Here is a 25386-nt window from a genome sequence, read left to right as displayed (position 1 = left end):
TATTAGCATCAATCCACTCTAATAATAACTACACTTACATAATAACTTGCCGTGTGAATTATCTTTTATAAAGTTTTTGACTGTAAATCTTCCTGACGTTATTCAACTGTATGGAAATTTTCTGTATTATTGTTGAATAAAATGAATATTCTATTCTATTCTAATCCTGATTTCGTTTCATATTTTCAATCTCCAGCAAATGTATTGTTTGAGAGTAATATTGTGGTGTAACAACAACTGAAACTGGTGTCTCATTTTTATGATAGATCTGTCTGCTGTTGATTCACTTGCAACAGTCAGCAAATAGCATGAATGCTTTCCATTGAACCAATGCCACCGACAGTTGAAAGTGATTGTTACTATATTGACTGCACAGATGCTCTGCAGATTGGAGTAGTGCATATGGCAGCTATAGTCACATTCACCTTATAGAGTCACCATCTCATTAATATTGGTTTGCCATCCTTGTCTGTCATTAGACAAAGCAGATAGCTCTATCTTTTTCTACCTCCGCTCTGTTGCAAAATAGTTTGTTGAAGGTAATAAAATACCAGAATACTTATCAAATCAATTATGAAAATTTATTATTAAATTGGTGATAGATTTATTTACTTGACGATTGAAATGAATTTGTGACAGATAATTTTTAAGCAAATCAAATAATCTGCAAATGTTCTAATATCCATTTCACATGATTCAAATAACTTCAAATTACCCAAGTAGGTAATTTTTAATAAGTACTAGACAAACAAATAATAGCTTATTAGTAATTATTCTAACAAGTACTCAAGCACCTATATTCACTTTACAAGTGAGTCACTCGCTGCAATTATCTTGGCTCAATGTGAGGAAGTACAGTGAGGTCCAAGTTATAATGGCAGTGGAGAAAGATAGGAGAAAAGCGTTGTCAATTCTCTACGTTGCCTTCTATAAAGGATAGCTGATACCGTTATATCTTATGTAATATAAACTGTCCATCTTCTTAAAAATTATCAATTACATTTTGTTCGTCAAGAGAATCTACATTCAATGATTTTGTATTTTTAATGTGGTTAGAACGGAATCAGTAGTGCGTCTTATTGCTTTTGGTTCCTCTCTCTCTCTCTCTCTCTCTCTCTCTCTCTCTCTCTGACTTTAAAAAAACATCTTTTGGAACAAATGACTGAAACTGTCTGGCCCTAGAACGATCACATGACAACCATCCCTCACCCATTCCACCAATATAAACTTTAAACCATGTTATAGAACGAATTGTATATATTTTATATAAACTCATGTTATTTTAATTATCCACTGCATACTGCTGTATATTACTGAAAGTTGATAACCCTGATCTACTTTCAGCCTACTTCATTTTATTAATCAATTATTTGATCTTATATAATTATTTCACTTTATCAATTTTCTGTTTTTTTTTCTCTTCAATATTCATATTGATTAAAACTTTTACAATATTTCCATTAATAAATAAATCCTTAGTTTAAATAACGAAATTAACGTTTTGGTAGAGAGTTAGTGGGGAGGATATTTCTAATATTCTTTCCGAAGAATGGACATTGATATCTCCAAAGCTCAGCCAATTTATGTAGATGCATAACAATATAATTATTATCTATAGTTATTATATTACAAATTGCTTTTTCATATCATATACAGTCCAATAATTATTTTCTTAGTCTATATCATGAAAATTCATCTATAATTTTGCTGTATTGTAAGCTATTGTATATAAGTGTATAAGACAGTATATATTGTAATCTACATAAATAAAGTACTCAATCAATCAATCAATCTACCTAACTCTGTCTATCTCTCCGAGGAGGAGGATAAGAGTGCTATCTCCCGGCAGAGCTGGCTGAGACCCCAGTCGTCGTTAAAACCGCAACGTTACAACCGACTGCATCAAGTAAGTCAATCCGCATTTTATGTATTTTCCTCGGTCCTCCCTCCGTATTTTGTAAAACCCTCAAAGTTACCCCCGCGTTGTTCAAATGTTTTTGTATTTTTATTATTTCAATGTATTTTTCAATGATTAAGTAATACATTTTCATAATTGAGAGTGAATATTCTGTTAATTAATTATATATTATCTACATTGCTGAAAAACAGTCTGGCAACATTGTGTAGTTAGACAAGGATAGCGCTATCAGCTTTGTAGAATGATAGACAAGGATAGCAACACCAATGTTAATCAGATCCTTCCATCATAAAGTGGACCACACTATAGCATTTAGATACAGTATTGTGTACACTATAAAACTGGATTTGAACACACAACAGTAAAAATATAATTCTCAAACGTTCTTATCGGACTATCCTTACCCAGTGAGTATGAATAATACCATAAGAGCTAATGGTAATTATATTTTCACTGTTCACTGTCCCTGTTGTGTGCCAACCTATAGTGAGGTCCACGTTATAATGGCAGTTTATGATTAGCAATGGTATTGCTATCCTTGTCTATCATTCAACAAGCGGATTGCGCTATCTCTTTTGCTCTGTTGCCAGATCGTCTTTTAACGATATGGAATTGATAATCAATTCGACTGAGTCATTGTCAATATTGTAGAACCGTTCCATAGAACCGTGTAGAATTTGACAACATATTTGTGTTTTTATTCAATTATTGATAATCAATTAACAAAATATTTCATCTTTATTATGAAATTATTGAAAAATATAACTTCTTGCTTAATAAAATATAATTGATTATTTTAAACGAGAATGAACAGTTAATATTACATCAATAAACCTGTATCAGCTACCGTCTATAGAAGGCATTGACAAGACAGAGGATTGGAAACGTTTTTCTGCTATCTTTCTCCACTGCCATTATAACGTGGACCTCACTATAGCTTTAATTGGGGGCTGAATGTCCTAGTAAGCGAATCGCAGTTTGGAGTCGTAGCCCAGTTTGTCTAGGTTAGGTTGACAGGCGAACTTGACCATTGGAGGGGGGCCGCAGAGGAGCACCAGGGTGTCGGGGGAGGGAGGGAACAGGTGATCAGCGATCATCTCGGCCGATATAAAGCCCACGCTGTACTTCCAGCCTTAAAACATAAATACAAATACATAAATAACAGGTTCTCTAGATAGCAATGCTGTAATTGCAATGTATCTTAGTACTATAGTAAACGAAAATTGGTGATGGTGGCACCATCTATGAGTGAAATTGCTAAATTTCAAGCTTTATTCCATGAGTTATACCAAATATTGGAGATGTGTCAATCATATAACAATTATTTTAAAATCAGGTGTTATGTTTTCGAGAAAAAACAAACAAGACTGTGAAACAATTTTAGGTTAGGAACACTTTGTTGTCTCAGCTCGGCTAACCTAGCTCTTAATTTAGACAAGACACAAAACTTATCTGTTTCATACAGCAACTTAAGTACAGTGCACTCAGTAAAATTTTTAGGTATATTTATTCAGAGTAATTTGAAGTGGAATCGTCATGTAGAGTATACTATGCCAAAAAGTTACCAAAGGTATTTTTATGTTAAGAAAGTTGAAGGAAATAGTATCTTTGAAAACATTATTAAACGTTTATTATAGTTATGTTCATTCTCATCTTCTTTATGGCACTATATTATGGGCGAATGGCAGCCATTCTCAATGTTTATTTGTATTACAGAAAAGAGCAATTAGAACAATTTGTGGAGTGATCCGTGGTCTAGTGGATAGAGTGCTTGCGTAGCAGCATAGAGATCCCGGGTTCGAACCCCTCTCATTACCAAAAGTTTTTTAACCAGATCACTCCCGTGTTATCGGATGGGCACGTTAAACTGTCGGTCCCGGCTGAAGTATGACAGTCGTAAGGCCCATTGACGGCTTAAATTATATATTCAGGCGGTGGAACATTCCCGAAAGGGAACTCCCCACCAACAAAAGCCATACGAATTTATTTTTATTTTTAGAACAATTTGTAATGTGCCTCCTTTAACTCACTGTAAACCGTTGTTCATTAGATTGGGAGTCATGAGCTTACCTTGTATTTTTATGTTTAATTGTCTGCTTTTTGTAAAGTCAAATCCACATTTATTCTCAACTCATGACAACATTCATTCTTATAACACAAGGAATAAATCGAATCTGAGGAATGAGTACTGCTCTTACAAATTCAGCCATACGAGTTTCAAGGCCTTTTCTATAAAGTTTTATAACCATTTACCACCAAATGTTCGAGGTTTGACGCTCAGGGGAATTTAAACTAAGAATTAAGAATATTTTTATAAAAAACTGTTTTTATAGTGTGGATGAATATTTCAATGTTAACATGGAGTCTATCTAGATTTTTAGATAATTGCTATTGTTGTATGATCTCTAATATAGTTTGTAATATTGACGTGGCCGATACAAATTGTAAAGTGTTTGTCTGTGGCAATGAATTGATTTGAATTTGAATTGACTAGTTAGTTCGGTCGGATAGAGCCGGAAAATCCTATTCATTTCGGATCGAAAAATTGATCGGCCGGAGACGGCCGTATGAACCTGTTGCAATGGACGAGCATCTATTCCTTTATTTGCTGGGGGATCGTTCGGCCGTGTTCGGTAGTTTTTGGCCGATGCTAGTTCGGACGAAAACGGTTCTAGTGGCCGGCCCAGCTTATGCCATCTTTTCTCTATGGGTTCACTCACCAAGCACATGTTTGTCTGACGGCAGTCCGAATTGGAAACGTCTCGTGTCGTGGCGTCACATACCTTCACGAAAAAGAACTAACCTACTGACTATCGGCTTGAGTTAACAATGAAATTTGGAAAATAAAGATATCCCTATACCATGGGGGATATCTTCTTAAGCTATCTATTCCCTATGGTATCATTATGATACAGTATTGTCACAGAATGATACAGTATCACCACACATGATACAGTATCAACACAATATGATACCTCTATCATGCTATTTTTTCTCTGTGGTTATACTTTGTTGTCTTTTTATTGCTTCCAGTTTAATGTTTTGACTGAACCTGTTTGTATACGGTTTCAACTCAATAAATAGACTTTCAATTTGATTTTGAACATACCTTCAGTAGGCCTGTCGACGGTGTACCACAGTTTGAACTGGTCGGGATGTTTGGCGGCCACCTCCTCCAGCTCAGGCCGCAGCAGAATGTCCTCCTCAGTCTGATTGGCGAACAACAGCGACATCTTAGTGTCATCGCTCGGGTCTTTAGTGATGTAGCGAACCAGTTGCAACATCGGTGTGATGCCTGTTCCACCTAAACAGTCATTCATTCATTTATTCATCATCTAGGCCTATAAACATTCATTTATTACATCTTCATGTAGGCCTAAAACATTAATTTATTCTTCAATGTTGTTTTTCAACACGAACCGCTTATTAATAAATCACTTTTTGCTATTAAAAAGAACGACTATTATTATTTTTGAAGGGACGGATTCAAGGATCCAAAGGTTCAAAGAATCCCACACGAAACTGAAGCTTATTGTGTTCCCAAATAGTATATTAGTTAGGCAAACCAATATGGATACTCCATAATATTCAAGTGTTTTCATTCTAAAGAGAATAATTATTGTGAAGTTTGACTATTTGCTCACCAGCAATCATGTCTATTTGCTTGACCTTGACAAGGCTGGGTAGTGACAAGATAATTGTGAATATAAATAAAAATATAAATCTAACTAGGTACCCTTTTTAAAATTGTTTACTCAATTAAATCAAGAGTAGAGAGTTGGATTTCTGTTTTTATTTATATTCAAAAGTAGCTCTAAAGAAAAAGCAGACGATAAAGTTTGAATATCAGTTGATGTTGATAACTCCATAATCTTCATTTTTTTCAAGTGAATAATTGAAAAGTTAATTCCAAAGTTTTCTGAAATTCTGATTATTATCAGCTTACCAGCAATCATGGCGATCTGCTTGACCTTGACGTGTGTGGGAGGATCCTTCCTGAGTATTTTCATGGAGAAGTTGCCCTTGCCGAGGTACTGCAGCCGCCCTGAGGGGCCTCGCACCTGAATCTCATCGCCCAGTTTCAGGTGCTCCAAGTACTGGCTCAGTTTGCCTCCTTCCGGGAATTTCGGGTGCACGTTCTTGAAGTACACCTGAAATCGACAAATTCAATAAATATACGAATTAAATACAAGGTGCGCCAGAGAAACTTACTTATTTGAAAGGACAATAAAAACAAAAGTACTAAAGTTATTATTGCAATCTTTTTTTATAAATGAGAATACAATTTCCCAATATTTTTTCATTCAGTCTTGAAAATTACATCAGATCAATGGCGACCCCCATTGCGCATACAATGATGAACTCGATTTTTGAAATTTGTATACACTCGTTGCACTATTTAGTTGTTTTTGAGTGAAAAAGAACTAAATTTCAGAAAAGTGGAATCATAACCTCATTTCGGACTTTTAAATTATTATCTAAATTTTGGAGAGGAATAGTACAAGGAGTATCCTTAGTTTTTCTCTCCCATTCAGTGCTTCTTGTAAAAATTATAATCATAAAATAAAGTATATCAATCAGTATGTTGGCAATGGTGTCGCAAATGTTGTTCTTGAGGTGTGATATGTGCTCCGTGGTCGATCGATATAAACCTATATAAACCAGGGATTTCAAATAACCGTATAAGAAAATCAAATTGAGGAAACACATGTGGAAATGAGCCTCGTCACTGAAAAAAATCACCGCATCTTCAGGCAGGTAGTCAATCAGCATATCACATGCATTTTGACGGGCAACAAAATCGCGTTCAGTCAATTCTAGAAGAACAGCCAATTTAAAGGGATGAAATTAAAGGTCTTGGAAAATTTGTCGAGCAATGAAGTCAGAAATTGCCATAGCAGCTGCGTGTTTGCGAGCTGAACGCCGGGGAGAACACATAACTGACTGCCTCACTCTTTCGATATTTTCTGGAGTTCTGATGGTTCGTTGAAGTCCATTTCTGGGTTTAGCGACACTTCCAAACTCTCGAAATTAATTAACCTACGACAAAATCGAATTACGGCCAGGAACGAGTCTAAGAGGAGGTATTTCAAATCTATCGCGGAAGGCACGTTGCTTTGAAACAACAAGTGATCGACCATTAGAAAAGAAGCTCTCAACTGCGAAGGCCCGCTGCTCTCTAGACCAGAGCATGATGACTACTTACTTGTGGGAGGATAAATTTGGGAACTTCACCCTCCTGATGCGCCCCCTCCTGCCCCTCTACACGACCAATTCACCCGCGGGATTTTTTTTAAATAAGTGATTTTCTCTGGCGCATCGTGTAGAATATTTAAAGAATATTTTCGAACTCGTGGCTGGAGCTCAAGGCTTCTTTTTCCAGCCACACCAATGTATATTAGTTGATAAGTGTTATTTTGTAAATTTCTAGTGAATTGGTGAATAAATAAATAAAAATAAAATAAATAAATAAATAAATAGAACAAAACAGAGAGAATGCCTTATTATTCGAATTTGTACTGTTAAATATACGAGGATCATTTTTTTTCAACCTCCGATCATACATCATAAAACACAGCGTTAAGGGAAGGCAATTTTACAGATCTGAACAGTTTGTCATTCCCACCAAACGCCCTATGATCGGTGCGGCCAGATCGGCAATTGGTGTCGAGTCATACACCCACAAACATGAGTCTCCCCTGATTTAGCATCTAAAGTTACCAGCTGTAATAAACACGTCACCCTGTGATAAATTATGTACTGGTATTAAAACGGTAGTTTCGAGTTGAAGTTAGTGTAGTTGATTAGTACCAGCTGTAGATAATGGTTCCTTAGAAGACCTATACAAATAATTATCAATCCCCTATCAATGAGAAACTGGAAAATTTTGGAAAAAAATATTCACCTCATGAAAGAGAGTTGTTCATATTTCATTCATTAATTACTGAAGAATGACAGAATAATTTACATTTTTTTTGAATATAGCTTAGCTGATATTCATCCTAAAATGGAAGATGGAAAGAATATGGAATTTTGTGTGATTCATCGTATATCGCATATTTCCTGGACCATCTATTGACAATCAACAACTATGAACGCATTAAATTCATATTTGAAACACTAATTTAACCTATCTATTTTTTTTCAATTCAACACTTTACTGATAGATGTTACAATTATGTTAGATGATTATGATAGATGTTACAATTATAATAATAATAATAAATAATAATAAATTAGATGTTACGATACTGATAGACTAACAATTGATTGAGAAGAATATGTTTCGGAATAATAAATGCTGCATGACTAAGCACATAGTAAAACCGTATTGAGATGTAAATGAAAATATTGATTGCGAGATAAATTTCATGATTCACCAAATAAAGCCAAGTATGACATGAGATACATTGACTTTTTGGCGGTACGAAGTTCGCCGGACTAGCTAGTTAGTAATATTTATTAATTAGCCAGTCTGGCTGGCCGCTATGGCTTCGTATAAAATGAGCGCTGCTATACAGAGATTGTCAGTTTGGTGTAAGAGTAAGCATTCCAGACCGGCAATTAGGAGATACCGGGTTCGATTCCCGGGCTGACAAATAATTTTTGAATAGTAGCGCTCATCGAATTTCCATCTAGCTGTTAACCCTGTTGTCAATATTTGCAGTAGCAGAAGTCTTCAGGGTGATTTACAGCATTTAATTTGGATTTTCGTTTAATAATGATTATTAATTCATTAGCATTTGAATAATTGCAGCTTACCTTGACAACAAGATCCATGAATCCATGATCCTCATCTGAGCTAACAGGTGTGTACGATCTGATCACCGATTCCCCGTCGATTTTCGCTGACACAAATATATGCTGGCCTACCGGAAGACCTGCAAATAAAATAATTAAATTGAATATTCAACTCAATTAATGTAGATGGTACATCGAAAAACATAGTTACACATAATGTTACATTGAATACGATAGTACACCATTTTCGTGATTTATAGATTTATTATAAAATAATTATGAAGGTGTCTACCCACTGCACCGTATCATACTAGGACCGATATAGGAACGGCACATGCAACAATAGTTATTTGTGCAACTAGTGCGCAAAGTGTCAGTTTGCTGCACCGAAAGAAACGTTTACGCCGAGCCGTAGGCGAGGGCGGAATGGTTTCTTGAGTGCAGCAGAGGAACTTTGCGCACGTATTTCACATTAAGTTTTTCCTACAGTTACCATTGAATATGAAAAGTGGGTAATTATGGGTAAAATTGCCTGAAATCTATCAAATGTTTTTCTGTGTAATTTTATTATTGATAAAAACCTTAATCCTAAAATCCTAAAGTCCTCGTTGTCCTTGGTTATAATATATAATGAATAATAATTAGCGCGTTGTGCTTGGTTGCACCTCTGCTCACTATAGCAGCCACAGCAGTCACTGTTACCAACTTCATTTTGATTTTGCTGCACTGTTGCTCCATATAACCTACTAAGTATTTTGCGTTGCCATGTTGCAAATCTGGAGTGCAGAAAAATTTTTCCCGCACTAGAGCGGAAAAGTGATTCTTTGCGTTCTGTAATCAGTGCAGCAATGGCCACTTTTCAACGTAACTGTAGGAAAAGAATACTTCACGTGTATTGTTGCCTGGCAATGCCCATTAGACCGGCCGTAACCGTACCGTATATACCGTGCCATGACCGGTCACTGTACAATTTCTCGGAGAGGAAATTTTGCTGGTTATTGTAGAATCAATTCAAAGTTTGGAAGTGTTTATCAAATTTTGGTGTTGTGTATCAAGTTGGGATGATACTGTATCATATAGTGTTGGTACTGTATCATAGTTATAGCTTAGAGAAAAGATATTATAAGATATCCCATGGTATAGGGTGTTTATGTAGAATCAATTCAAAGTTTGGAGTGTTTATCAAATTTTGGTGTTGTGTATCAAGTGAGATGATACTGTATCATACTGTGTTGGTACTGTATCATAGTTAAAGCTTAGAGAAAAGATATTATAAGATATCCCATGGTATAGGGCGTTTATGTAGAATCAATTCAAGTTTGGAAGTGTTTATGAAATTTTGGTGTTGTGTATCAAGTTGAGATGATACTGTATCATATTGTGTTGGTACTGTATCATAGTTATAGCTTAGAGAAAAGATATCATAAGATATCCCATGGTATAGGGCGTTTATGTAGAATCAATTCAAAGTTTGGAAGTGTTTATCAAATTTTGGTGTAGTGTATCAAGTTGAGATGATACTGTATCATATTGTGTTGGTACTGTATCATAGTTATAGCTTAGAGAAAAGATATCATAAGATATCCCATGGTATAGGGCGTTTATGTAGAATCAATTCAAAGTTTGGAAGTGTTTATCAAATTTTGGTGTTGTGTATCAAGTTGAGATGATACTGTATCATACTGTGTTGGAACCGTATCATAGTTATAGCTTAGAGAAAAGATATTATAAGATTTCCCATGGTATAGGGCGTTTATGTATAATCAATTCAGAGTTTAGATGTGTTGTATCAAATTTTGGTGTTGTGTATCAAGTTGAGATGATACTGTATCATATAGTGTTGGTACTGTATCATAGTTATAGCTTAGAGAAAAGATATTATAAGATTCCCATGGTATAGGGCGTTTATGTATAATCAATTCAGAGTTTGGATGTGTTGTATCAAATTTTGGTGTTGTGTATCAAGTTGAGATGATAACGTATCATGTTGTGTTGGTACTGTGTCATAGTTATAGCTTAGAGAAAAGATATCATAAGATATCCCATCGTATAGGGCGTTTATGTAGAATCAATTCAAAGTTGGAAGTGTTTATCAATTTTGGTGTTGTGTATCAAGTGAGATGATACTGTATCATATTGTGTTGGTACTGTATCATAGTTATAGCTTAGAGAAAAGATATCATAAGATATCCCATGGTATAGGGCGTTTATGTAGAATCAATTCAAAGTTTGGAAGTGTTTATCAAATTTTGGTGTTGTGTATCAAGTTGAGATGATACTGTATCATATTGTGTTGGTACTGTATCATAGTTATAGCTTAGAGAAATGATCGCATAATATATCCCATGGTTTGTAGAATCATTCAAAGTTTGGCAGTTTTGTATCAAATTTTGGTGTAGTGTATCAAGTTGGGATGATACTGTATCATGTTACATGGTACTGTATCATGTGTTGACAATCCACAACTATGAACGCATTAAATTCATATTTGAAACACTAATTTAACCTATCTATTTTTTTCAATTCAACACTTTACTGATAGATATTACTACCAATTGATTGAGAAGAATATGTTTCGGAATAATAAATGCTGCATGCACATAGTAAGTCCGTATTGAGATGTAAATGAAAATATTGATTGCGAGATAAATTTCATGATTCACCAAATAAAGCCAAGTATGACATGAGATACATTGACTTTTTGGCGGTACGAAGTTCGCCGGACCAGCTAGTTAATAATATTTATTAATTAGCCATGCTGGCTGGCCGCTATGGCTTCGTATAAAATGAGCGCTGCTATCCAGAGATTGTCAGTTTGGTGTAAGGGTAAGCATTTATGACCGGCAATAGGGAGGTACCGGGTTTGATTCCCGGGCTGACAAATAATTTTTGAATAGTAGCGCTCATCGAATTTCCATCTAGCTGTTTACCCTGTTGTCAATATTTGCAGTAGCAGAAGTCTTCGGGGTGATTTACAGCATTTAATTTGGATTTTCGTTTAATGATAATTATTAATTCATTAGCGTCTGAATAATTCAATGTTCAATATATTTAGCTTACCTTGACAACAAGATCCATGAATCCATGATCCTCATCTGAGCTAACAGGTGTGTACGATCTGATCACCGATTCCCCGTCTATTTTCGCTGACACAAATATATGCTGGCCTACCGGAAGACCTGCAAATAAAATAATTAAATTAAATATTCAACTCAATTAATGTAGATGGTACATCGAAAAACATAGTTACACATAATGTTACATTGAATACGATAGTACACCATTTTCGTGATTTATAGATTTATTATAAAATAATTAATTATTGCCAAAAACAAAATACAACAAAGCTTTACAAAAAATAAATATAAGTATATGCTACTGCACTTAAACCAAGATACATACATTTATTTAATTAGATATAATAACGAAATGATATCCTTTATATTATAAATAATAGTTATAAAATGAAGATTCAATTTATGTTCACATGCATAAGTACAGTAGGTGAGGCAAAAACACCGGCAAAAGGAAGATTCCTTTTGCTAAATCAGCTAAATCAGCTTAATCAGGGATGTAATATATAAACTTGAATTTAGCGTATGAAGTGTTCGAAAATATAATTAAATAATATGAAGTTGATTATTGTATAAAAGTCAACGATTGGAAATAATTCAATTTCAGCCATGCCTCTATGGCTCTTTTTCTGTGTTTATTATTTTGGAAATTATTATGTGGAAATTCACTTTCTAGTATATATATGAATTTACTGCTAATGTAGTAAACTTACCTTCTAAGAAGAGCTAAGTTGGTGTTATATATTTCATATTTTCTTATTGTATTAGGTCTAAGATTATAAGATTATGTCATCGGCTAGAGGGAAATTATGCTTATATTTAAAACTGTAATTTGTTATGCAACTAAGATATAACTGTCGTATAGTTTTAACATCAATTTCACTGAACAAAATCTTACTATCATAAGTTCTAGGTTTCTTTAAAATTGTTTTTATGATGAATTTTTGTATTAGAAAATGGTTTTTAATATTTTAAGATGTGAGATGATACTGTATCATATTGTGTTGGTACTGTATCATAGTTATAGCTTAGAGAAAAGATATCATAAGATAGCCCATGGTATAGGGCGTTTATGTTCCAAATTTTTACTGTTAACTCAAGCCGATAGTCCTAGTAGTTGTTTTTGGTGAAGCTATGTGACGCTGGTAGTCTCTCATACTGTGCCGCTATTACACTCTCACCCCAACAAAACAGTAATAATAAACAGCAGTCGCCGGAAACGGCTTGAAATTTGGAACATCTGAATTTGAATTTGGAATCTGAGAGGTACTTATAAGGTTCTATCTGTATAGGCTTAGAGAAAAGGTAGCATAAAGGTGCGTACAGTTATACGCGCCGCGAACATGAGCAATTCACTTTTAATCAGCTGATGCCAAGCTTCTTATATCTGTATCTTACCGTTTCTGTAAAATACAGATATAGTCAGCTGATTAAAAGTGAATTGTTCATGTTATCCTGATAGGCAGGGTCAGAAACATTATGCCACATACATTTAGAGAAACTGGATATTCAAATTGTGGAGGTGCAGGATCACAAAAAAGAGGCTCCTCACTCAACTCCCTTAGTGAGTATAGTTGCTTTTCAACTTGTTTGTTCTTCACAATTGTGTAGAACCTAGAGTTTAACTCGTATCTACTTGGGAAGGCTGTTGAAGAATTTTAACAGATTGCAGTGTGAGAAGCTTTTTCACAGAGTATCACCACACATGATACAGTATCATCTCAACTTGATACACAACACAAAAATTTGATACAACACTTCCAAACTTTGAATTGAATCTACAAACTATAGGATATCTTCTAATGCTAACTTTTCTCTATGGTTTCACAATAAATGATACAGTATCACCACACATGATACAGTATCATCTCAACTTGATACACAACAACAAAATTTGGTACAGCCCTTCCAAGCTTTGAATTGATTCTACAAACCATGGGATATCTTCTTATGCTATATTTTCTCTATGGTATCACCATAAATGATACAGTATCACCACGCATGATACAGTATCATCTCAACTTGATATAAAACACCAAAATTTGATACAACACTTCCAAGCTTTGAATTAATTCTACAAACCATGGGATATCTTCTTATGCGATCATTTCTCTATGGTATTACCACACATGATGCAGTATCACCACACATGATACAGTACCATGAAACATGATACAGTATCATCTCAACTTGATACACAACACAAAAATTGGATACAGAGCTTCCAAACTTTGAATTGATTCTACAAACTATAGGATATCTTCTTATGCTATATTTTCTCTATGGTATCACCATAATGATACAGTATCACCACGCATGATACAGTATCATCTCAACTTGATATAAAACACCAAAATTTGATACAACACTTCCAAGCTTTGAATTAATTCTACAAACCATGGGATATCTTATGCGATCATTTCTCTATGGTATTACCACACATGATGCAGTATCACCACACATGATACAGTACCATGAAACATGATACAGTATCATCTCAACTTGATATACAATACCAAAATTTGATACAAAACTTCCAAACTTTGAATTGATTCTACAAACCATGGGATATCTTATGATATATTTTCTCTAAGCTATAACTATAATACAGTACCAACACAATACGATACAGTATCATCTCAACTTGATACACAACAACAACATTTGATGCAATTTCAAACGAATTCTACAAAACATAAGATAACTTCTTGTGCTATCTTTTCACTATGATATCACCACACATGATGCAGTATCACCACACATGATACAGTACCATGAAACATGATACAGTATCATCTCAACTTGATACACAACACAAAAATTTGATACAGAACTTCCAAACTTTGAATTGATTCTACAAACTATAGGATATCTTCTTATGCTATATTTTCTCTATGGTATCACTATAAATGACACAGTATCATCAAACATGATACAGAATAATCTCAACTTGATATAAAACACCAAAATTGATACAACACTTCCAAGCTTTGAATTAATTCTACAAACCATGGGATATCTTCTTATGCGATCATTTCTCTATGGTATTACCACACATGATGCAGTATCACCACACATGATACAGTACCATGAAACATGATACAGTATCATCTCAACTTGATATACAATACCAAAATTTGATACAAAACTTCCAAACTTTGAATTGATTCTACAAACCATGGGATATCTTATGATATATTTTCTCTAAGCTATAACTATAATACAGTACCAACACAATACGATACAGTATCATCTCAACTTGATACACAACAACAAAATTTGATGCAATTTCAAACGAATTCTACAAAACATAAGATAACTTCTTGTGCTATCTTTTCACTATGATATCACCATGAATGATACAGTATCACCATAAATGATACAGTGTAATCTCAACTTGATACAGAATCACCAAACATGGCGAACCCCGTATGTATGCATCGGTATCATGATACAGTATCATCTCAACTTGATACACTACACCCAAATTTGATACAACACAGCCAAACTTTGAATTGGTTCTACAAACCATGGCATATCTTTTCATGCTATCTTTTCTCTATAACAGTGAAAGTTGGAACATAAACGCCCTATACCATGGGATATCTTATGATATATTTTCTCTAAGCTGCAACTATGATTCAGTACCAACACAATACGATACAGTATCATCTCAACTTGATACACAACAACATCATTTGATAAAAAACTTCCAAACTTTGAATTGATTCTACAAACCATGGGATATCTTCTTATGTTATCTTTTCTCTATGGTATCAACATAAATGATACAGTATCACCACACATGATACAGAATCACAAAACATGATACAGTATCATCTCAACTTGATACACAACAACAAAATTTGGTACAGCCCTTCCAAACTTTGAATTGGTTCTACAAACCATGGGATACCTTTTTACTTTCCTTGCCCTATTACGATAGGTAAGGAACGTATTGCTTTCCGAAAAAAATTAAGGTACCCCAATTTCTAAATTTCTATACGTTTCAAGGTCCCCTGAGTCCAAAAAACTGGATTTTGGGTATTGATCTGTATGTGTGTGTGTGTGTATGAGTGTATGTGCGTCTGTGTACACGATATCTCATCTCCCAATTAACGGAATGACTTGAAATTTGGAACTTAAGGTCCTTCCACTATAAGGATCCGACACGAACAATTTCGATCAAATGCAATTCAAGATGGCGGCTAAAATGGCGAAAATGTTGTCAAAAACAGGGTTTTTCGTGATTTTCTCGGAAACGGCTCCAACGATTTTGATCAAATTCATATCTGTAAAAATGTCAGGAGCTCCGCCCCATCAATGCAGATAGATTCCCAATTATCAGGCTTCAGATACAATTGAAACAAAAAAATCAAGTGGAGTAGATTGAGCATGAAAATCTCTACAATTAATGTTCAGTAACATTTTCACCTAAAATTGAAAATAAGCTTTAAATTCGAGAAAATGTGATTATTCAATAGCAAATTATTGTTGATTCTATTAAATCATTCACTATGAAGAGATAGCAGACCTCATGTTGTCTCCAGCGTTATTGCCCTGTCATCAGCTGGCTCAAATCTTTGAATAGTAGACTTGAGATGCGCGGGAACACTAGCGTCAGGTGATCAATTTTCATAACGGCAAGGAAAGTTGTATGAGTGCGCCACACCAGATTTTTATGTTATCTTTTGTCTATGGTAACACAATAAATGATCACCAAACATGATACAGTATATCAACTTGATACAGTATCACCAAACATGATACAGAATCACCTCAACTTGATACACAACAACATCATTTGATACAAAACTTCCAAACTTTGAATGAATTCTACAAACTATGGGATATCTTCTTATGCTATCACTTTTCTCTAAGTTCTTACTCACCAAGCACATGTTTTTCTGACGGTAGTCCGAATCGGAAGCGTCGCGTGTCGTGGCTGATCTCTGTCTTCTCAATGAGGGGCAACGACACCATCGCCGTCGGATCCACCAGCGTCTTCGGCGACGACTTTTTCTTGGAGAACAGGTACGACACTAGAACGGCCGTCGACACCACCACTCCCAGGCCGATCACCACTGGAAACGTCTGAAATACAACAATAAATTATTAAAATTGAGTCAAAATTATAAATAAAAGTTGATAAACGTCTAAGGCTCAACTCACACTTACGCGACTCAGGTCGAGAAGAGACTCGACTCTAGTCGAGAGCATGTGTTTTCAAATGGTGACAGTCGCGGAGACTAGAATCGACTGGTCTGAGTGTCACCATCTGGAAACACATGCTCTCGACTATAGTAAGGTCCACGTTATAATGGCAGTGGAGAAATATAGCAGAACAACGTTGCCGATCCTCTGTCTTGTCAATGCCTTCTATAGACGGTAGCTGATATATATAATTGACCGAGCGAAATGAGGTCCAAGATTCAAGTCGACGGTTTGGAATTTCTCTTAATGTTTAAATGTTTATATGTTGCGCATTTACGGCGAAACGCGGTAATAGATTTTCATGAAATTTGACAGGTATGTTCCTTTTTAAATTGCGCGTAGACGTATATACAAGGTTTTTTGGAAGTTTTGCATTTCAAGGATAATATAAACGGAAAAAGGAGCCTCCTTCATACGCCAATATTAGAGTAAAAATCAGACTATAGAATTATTCATCATAAATCAGCTGTTTAGTGGACTATAATACTACCCGTTCAAAAACATCGAACATCTTGAAAATGTATCTTTCCATCAACGTTGTAGACAGTTGCAGCCAGACTTGATAACAGCGCTCACACTCACATTCCGGGACGACACGTCACGGTACGATAGGACAGAAAGCTCTATTTTTATTTAGGATTTTTTCTAGACATTTTAAATTGATAAATTATTTTTTAATTTTTGAGAAAACATAACAGATCAATGTAACTTATTGAGCGCGAGGTCTACTGTTCACAGAACTACTAGTATATAAACTATATGAAATCAGTGAGACTTGGAAAAAGATAGAGCTATCTACTTTGTCTAATGACAGACAATGATAGCAAACCAATGTTAATCAGGTGCTATGGTTAGCTAACTGTAGTCGCTTTTTCCCAAGCGTATCAGAAATTCTTTGAAAAACAGGTCTTCAGCAATTAACAATAAAACACAGGAACAAGAACTAGAAATATTGTAATAGAATAGGTAGGCTAAAAGACAAAATCCAAATAAAGTATATCGATAAAATCACATGAAAACAATGTGTTGAAACAGTTGATTACAATTGAATTAATAATTGGAGTCAATGTGGAAAATCATTAATATTAATGTAATGACTCCGTTATAGTAGTTGACAATTACTAGGTTGATTTATGTACTTCCTTCACTATCAATAGAGCCATGAAATTGGGAGATATCCGTGTAGAATTGAATAAGTAAAATATTTGAATAAGAAATGTCATTTTTATTTAAGAAATCTGATTTCGGAAGTAATTCTATTTTTTAGCTAATGAGAGATTTATTTATTTAATCATTAAGAATTAAACAACTTACAGAAAAGTACCACAGGCTTATAAGCCCAAAACGGTTTTAATTCTAATTTATAAACAGATGACAAGATACATAGATGACAAACTTTTGGAGAAATAGACAACATAGTTTATTATTGCTGTTCAAAATTAATGATAAGATAGACTCAGTCTATTTAGCACACAAGCATCTTCAGTAATAAAAAAATGTCGCTTATCTAAGAAATGCATTCTTTTTATTTGAACTTGACATTCACATAAAACGAAATGATAATTCCAAACTATTATTTACTTGCTATGTCAAGTTTTTTATGATAACACCTATAGCTACAGAGATAACTTTCAAACAAATTATCAATATTTTAAAATATTGACACTGTCTATTTTTTGTGCTCTCCGGGAAAACGTTATGGAATATGGTACGTTATTATGAAATTAAGGTATGAGCTACAATTATTTTCATAGTAAGCAGCTCCATATTATTATTTTGATACCAATGCTTACTGGGCAGCTTTTTTAGAAATTAGTGATCGTTGATTTCTATTCAAACCCCTAAGAAGTAAAGCTTTTATTTTATTCAGGAGGTTGACAAACGAGTATAAAATGTAAATTTGAGCACAAAGAGACGTAAAGTTGAAAATTTAATAAAAAAATAAGTTAATAACAAAAATAAAATTTACTTGAAGAAAAAAACATTCAACTTAAAATAAAATTTATGAATACTGTGTAGTTTAACTATATAAATAGAAGTGTGTAGTTCAACAAAATTGATTTTTTTTTAGTACTGAAAGAATAAAACAACCAAACATAAATAATAAATATAATTTGATATAAAAAAATCTGTAGAGAAACAATTTAAAGAATTACTAACAAGTACAGGTTGAAAAACGTGTTCGATAGAACTTTCACATGTTGAAATATTTCAACACAATGTGTTATTGTGCATTGATTGATTGATTGATTGAGTACTTTATTTATGTAGATTACAATATATACTGGCTTATACACTTATATACAATAGCTTACAATACAGCAAAATTATAGATGAATTTACATAATATAGACTAAGAAAATAATTATTGAACTGTATAATATGATATGAAAAAGCAATTTGTAATATAATAACTATAGATAATAATCATATTGTTATGCATCTACATAAATTGGCGGAGCTTTTGACATATCAATGTCCATTCTTCGGAAAGAATATTAAAAATATCCTCCCCACTAAATCTCTACCAAAATTGGATACTTTGTGCATTGGATATAGGTTAAGAAATCCGCAAAGAAACATTACTTAAAAACTATGAAATATAGGTTAAGTGAAACAACTTTTACCTTATCTTCACCGAACCAGTCTCCCATTTTTACACAATTTTGACAGTTCAAAATATTTCAACTATTAAATTACAATTTCATACAAAATCACAACCACACACACACACCGTTCAACCTAATTGTGATAGCAAAATTTTCAAAGTTACACACATCTTGAATGTCATCTGATAAACGTTTCAATGTCACTTTGGCAGCAGCCGCACATGGTGAAAGAGGCATGCATCGAATGCAACACGTTACAAACTGGAATGTTATGAAGTGAGCTGAAAAACCAGACTGTGTGGAAATTTAATGAGTGACCGATTGTGCCGCTATCTAGAGCATGAGATAGTAACTACAGTGAGTTCCACGTTATAATGACAGTATTTGATTTAACACTGGTGTTGCTATCCTTGTCTATCATTCGACAAAACAGATAGCATTATACCTTTCTACCTCCTCAACGATTCCAGATCGTTTTTCAACAATGTAGAACTATAATTAATTAACAAAATATTTAATCCTAATTATGAAAATTCATTGTGAAATTATTGAAAAATATAATTTCTTGCTTAATAAAATATAATTGATTATTTTAAACGAGAATGAACAGTTAATATTATACATAAATAAACCTGTATCAGCTACCGTCTATAAATGGCATTGACAAGACAGAATATCGGCAACGATGTTTTATCGTTCTCCAATGCCATTATAACGTGGACCTCAATATAGAGCATGAGATAGTAGCTAAAGTGAGTTATTACATTACATTCCTTAATCACAACATCAAATAGTTCCACGTTATAATGACAGTATTTGATTTCTACAACACTGGTGTTATCTATCCTTGTCAATCATTCGACAAAGCAGATAGCGCTATCCCTTTCTACCTCCGCAACGTTTCCAGATCGTTTTTCAACAATTTATAAATATAATCAACTCTGAATTATAAACATGTATAGTTGAAAAACACATTTCCTTGACGAACAAAATATAATTGATTATTATTAACAAGAAAAGAATAGTTAATATTATACCAATAAACCTGTACATCAGCTACCGACTACAGAAGGCATTGACAAGACAGAGGATTGGCAACGTTGTTCTCTTATCTTTTTCCACTGCCATTATAACGTGCACCTCACTATAGAGCATGTGATAGTAACTAACAATCGAATAATGTTCCCTTCTTATAATATAATGGAAGAAAGTAGAATAATATTCTGAATGAAAATTACTGTTTATAACGTTTATAAAGCAGTTAATGAATGAGAATTAATTCTGATAACAGTTTTAATGCAGTGAACATAGGTAACGTGTTTACATATTGTAATAATGTAAGATTATGAAAGATAAAAGTATGAACAGTTGATAGGAAAAAAGCAAGTGAAAATAGTTATTATAGGTAATGTGCTTAAATATTTCGATAATATGAAATTATATAATAGAAAAGTATGTACTGTAGATAGATAACAACAATTGATGATCCCCAACGAGTCGTATAGTGAGGTCCACGTTATAATGGCAGTGGAGAAAGATAGGAGAACAACGTTGCCGATCCTCGTCAGTCTTGTCAATGCCTTCTATAGACGGTAGCTGATACAGGTTTATTGATGTAATATCAACTGTTCATTCTCGTTTAAAATAATCAATTAGCATATATTTTATTAAGCAAGAAATTATATTTTTCAATAATTTCAAGATGGTTTTTCATAATTAAGATGAAATATATTGTTAATTAATTATTAATTCTACATTTCTCGCCTTTTCTGAGTGAATGCTTGAATATGGAGGATCAAAATACATTTTGGATGAAAAATAAATCTATTATGTCACTTTTTTCTATATATCTTTCTATATTCTCCCTTTTTTCTACTATATCTCAATATTATTATTTCTCTATACAGAAAATTTCTTAACTTAACTTATCTTTAACAATGGCGTTTCGATCAGTTATATTAGTTTTTAAACTTTCAGTTTCTTTCTTTATCTATCAGCTCTTTCTGTCTTTTTCTCTTTCTTTGTCTATCAGTTCTTTCTGTCTTTTTCTCTTTCTTTATCTATCAGTTCTTTCTGTCTTTTTCTCTTTTATTTTTTACAGTTTTTCATATTCTTCTAGTTTAAATCAAAACATAGCAAATACAGTACGATTAAAAAAATTTGTTAGTAATTTTACTTAATGAAAATACAACACCCTTACACTGCGCACGGGTCCCAAGACCTTGCAGTGTAAATTCCAAGTATAATGTAAAAAATGAATATTTTGTATTTTTTGTTCTTCATGGAAATAAATTGATTTTGAATTGATTTGATTGACATTGTTAAAAGACAATCTGGCAACAGACCAACGCGAGAAAGAGATAGCGCTATCAGCTTTGTTGAGTAATAGACAATGATAGCAATACCATTGCTAATCAAACACTGCCATTATAACGTGGATCTCATTATATAGCAAAAACTAAAATATTAAGCTACTCCATCAATAATAACAATGGTGACAAATATTGAATTCAACTCAACCCATTCAAGATAGACAAAGATAACAAATAACATTGCTAATCAAACACTGCCTTTATAACGTGGACCTCCCTATGATAAACTCAAGTTCTGTCGTAAATTTGTAAAACTCTTTCAATAAGGATGATATAGGTGATGTGCTTACATATTTCGATAAAATTAGATTGTGTATTAGTAAAGTATGTACTGTAAATAGAAAACAACAAGTGATGATACGCAAACGAGTCCTACACTTGTGCATGATCATGTGATGAGGGATGAATGGACCGGAAGTTTAGGTGTATTCCAAACCACCAGGATGTGATTTTCAGAAATGTAAATTACTAACAGACAATAATTTTTAAATAAGGCAAACATCAAGCAATGATAAATGTATGAAAATAAAATGAGGAATACGGTACTCGAGATGAGAAATAGAGATAGAAAAAGATGAAGAGTATGAGGGAAAAAATTGAAGATAGAAAATTTTGGCACGAGTTACACACTCTCTATACACCGTACGACAATATACAAGAAAAACTCCAATTTTAAAAATAGTTTGTTAGTCTGGCCAACTGAAGTTTCCATAACGAAAAAAAAAACTGTTTAAAATTTGAGTGTGGTTTGGTGAGGCTTGAGATAGGTATCAATGCTAAACAAAATAATAGGTTGACTCACTAATAAAATAAATTTTGCAATTTATAACACTATTTGACAGTTGCCCAACTTACAGTATAGAAAAAAGATAGCATAAGAAGATATTACATGGTGTAGGGCGTTCATGTTCCAAATTTCACTATTAACTTAAGCCGATAGTCCTAGTAGTTGTTTTTGGTGAAGCTAAGTGACGATGGTAGTCTCTCATACTGTGCCGTTCTTACACTCTCGCCCCAACAAAACAGTGATAATAGACAGTTGTCAACAGTAATCGGCTTGATTTAGTAAAAAATCTGCTTGAAATTTGCAACATGAACGACCAATATCATGGGATATCTTCTCATGCTATCGTTTTTCTATGCTTATAGATAATAAAAAATTAACTAATTAATGAATTAGTGAATTTATTTAATTTTTTTGTGCAGAAGATTAATGAGTATTTTCTGAACCAATTAAACCATTTATTGATAGTCTTAAGCATGATAGAGTGGAAAAAATCCAAATCTTAACAGAAGTAAATGCCTTGATTGATACGTTTATTGAATTATCTTATAAAATGTGTGTATTATGGAATTTCAAAATCGGATGAACACGTTAAACCATCTGTCCAGGTTCCTGAAAACAGTCGCTAGGTTACGAAAGAAGCCCTGTATTCTTCAAGATCTTTTTGTGTCTGGGGGCTCACAGAGTCAAATACTATTCCAAAATTTAGCCCCAGAAACTGCTTTCTCATTTCCTAAAATAATATCCTCCATCGTGCAATGTATTTCGATTTTTAGACAGTTCATGAGGTGTTCATAGTTTTGAGCCATTCCACATTGCATCAGACTGTAATTGAACAGGAGCAATCTCAAAACTCCATACACCAGACCTGAGCCAGCCAGTTTACACGATATTATTATGAAATTAAATTTGATTGATTTAATATTGAATTTGATTCAAACTTACCACATATCCGGAAGCACTCATATTGAAGTAGGTAGGAGCCAATCAATACTGTGAGAATTTAGTTGAATAATACTGGAGAATTTAAAACATTCTGAAAGAAAACAGAGAAAAGTCATTGAAAAAAGGTTTAATTAGATTGGATAAGTCACTTCACCACCTCAGAATATAGTGGTGTAAGATAAACTCTATACACTCACAGCTAGATTTAATATCGGACGATCCTGATAAGGAGATAAGAACATGGACAATTCCTCTATCCTTGGATCGTAATGAAGACACCAGAATTGAGTAAGAATCATCTTAAAGTTGAATAGGCCTATAATATTAATAGAATGAAAGGATTTAGAAGTGAAAACTTCATTTTCTGGTTGTTGAGCGTCCCACCTGACTTTGCTTTTTGCTCTTGTGAGTATAAAAAGAAAACCATTGATTCTTATAAAAGTATCACACACAAAAGCAGTCTGACAATGAGTCAAAACATCCATAATTAATCAATGGTATACTTTTTTGCCTAGCAGAGCTAACATATATTTGAATGCAGAGCGTATTTTATTACACAAGGACACAGGTAGTGTCTGTGTATAATAGCTCTAATTGGATTAAATGCCCTGCGATGATCTCAGACATCAGTCACCAACGCAGTGGTGTCCGGTGTCCAGATCTAATCTAATTTCTTAGCATGGTGCGCGAATATTATACGATTCTCCAGATTTTCTGTTTATGCCTGGGTAGTAGAATCTTACAGCTTTCTAGACTCTGGATACCCTATGAAATGTTGACTAATTTAAAGAGTCTTTCAAGTTTATTGGACTGCCTCTGGTGTAAAAATCACTATAAGAGCTAATGCCTAGATACTTGCTTGGACAAATTAGTGTTTTACTAGTGTCCTAGCCTGGAGTACTTTCGTTATACAAGCCTCATAGACTAAAAACAAAATAAATCACCAAACTTTAAGCAGAAAGCAAACAAGCTACAACAAATTAAATTCTAACCTATACTAAAGTTAATCAACATGTCGCAACATAACCTTGTTTTTCATAGCTTGAAATAACCAAAAAATAGTGGCGACTAGTGCCAAATGAAACAAAACTACATAACAATATCATGAACAAGATATTTTAAAGGAATATATGTGATAGATCAATAACTAATCCAGGGCAGCAAAAAATCACAACGCAAAAGAGTTATTGAAATACTTTGGAACTAGAAAAGAATTCCAGAGCTTACCGTCTTGATTAATAGAGAAATTCAATACTGGTTAATACTGAAACTATATTATTGTAATTAGAAAAAGAGGATAATACAGGCAATTCAAGAATAGATGCTTCAAAAATTGAATACTGAGAAGTTTTGCAACTGCTTGGAACTGGAATGCGGTTTGCAGACTACACAATCAGTTTTCAGGTATTATAACAAAACAGCTGTTTGCCGTCTTTCCAGTGCCATACTAGTATTTGCAAAGCGCGAGCTTTTAAACTGCAGGACATGATGTGAAAGGCCTATTTTAAGAACTTCGGCTTGAAATGTTACAAACTACGGAATAGATACTGATGGACTGAATAAGAGCATTATTCAATCATAAAAAACAAAATATTGATCATTAAAGTTCTACTAAAAATGCAACACTAAGTTTTTGTGACCATTCAATTGCAAAGAAATAAGAAACTCCATAAAACAAAAAATAGTTGAATAAAAATATAAAATGAATCAATCACAATTGAAAAATATT

General features: G+C 33.6%; 1 protein-coding gene across 2 annotated transcripts; it reads right to left on the bottom strand.

The window, feature by feature from the left end:
- Positions 1–556: 556 nt before the first annotated feature.
- On the bottom strand, positions 557–25077 carry LOC111049775 (NADH-cytochrome b5 reductase 2). 2 transcript variants are annotated; one of them, XM_039438616.1, is made up of 7 exons: positions 24885–25077; positions 23658–23748; positions 16626–16827; positions 8681–8799; positions 5865–6069; positions 5028–5222; positions 557–3050 (listed from the first exon to the last, which is right to left on the bottom strand). In XM_039438616.1, the coding sequence occupies exons 2-7, from the start codon at positions 23676–23678 to the stop codon at positions 2878–2880; spliced, it is 915 nt and encodes a 304-aa protein (XP_039294550.1). In that variant the 5' UTR covers positions 23679–23748; positions 24885–25077; the 3' UTR covers positions 557–2877. The 2 variants fall into 2 exon arrangements, with proteins under 2 accessions (XP_039294550.1, XP_039294549.1); XM_039438615.1 differs by lacking the exons at positions 23658–23748; positions 24885–25077 and adding an exon at positions 19575–19849.
- Between the last annotated feature and the right edge of the window lie 309 nt (positions 25078–25386).

Source organism: Nilaparvata lugens, chromosome 12, assembly GCF_014356525.2.
Source record: "Nilaparvata lugens isolate BPH chromosome 12, ASM1435652v1, whole genome shotgun sequence".
Lineage (NCBI taxonomy): Eukaryota > Metazoa > Arthropoda > Insecta > Hemiptera > Delphacidae > Nilaparvata > Nilaparvata lugens.
Note: the sequence above shows the minus strand (reverse complement) of the source record. Positions and strands in the feature narration are given on the sequence as shown.

Excerpts from the sequence above, each read along its gene's own strand:
- LOC111049775 (XM_039438615.1), bottom strand. The coding sequence starts at position 19,601 with ATGGGAGACTGGTTCGGTGAAGATAAG. Across the intron at positions 8,800-16,625 it reads GTCAGAAAAACATGTGCTTG|GTCTTCCGGTAGGCCAGCAT; the intron begins GTGAGTAAGAAC and ends TTTTATTTGCAG. Across the intron at positions 5,223-5,864 it reads GCAGATCGCCATGATTGCTG|GTGGAACAGGCATCACACCG; the intron begins GTAAGCTGATAA and ends ATGACTGTTTAG.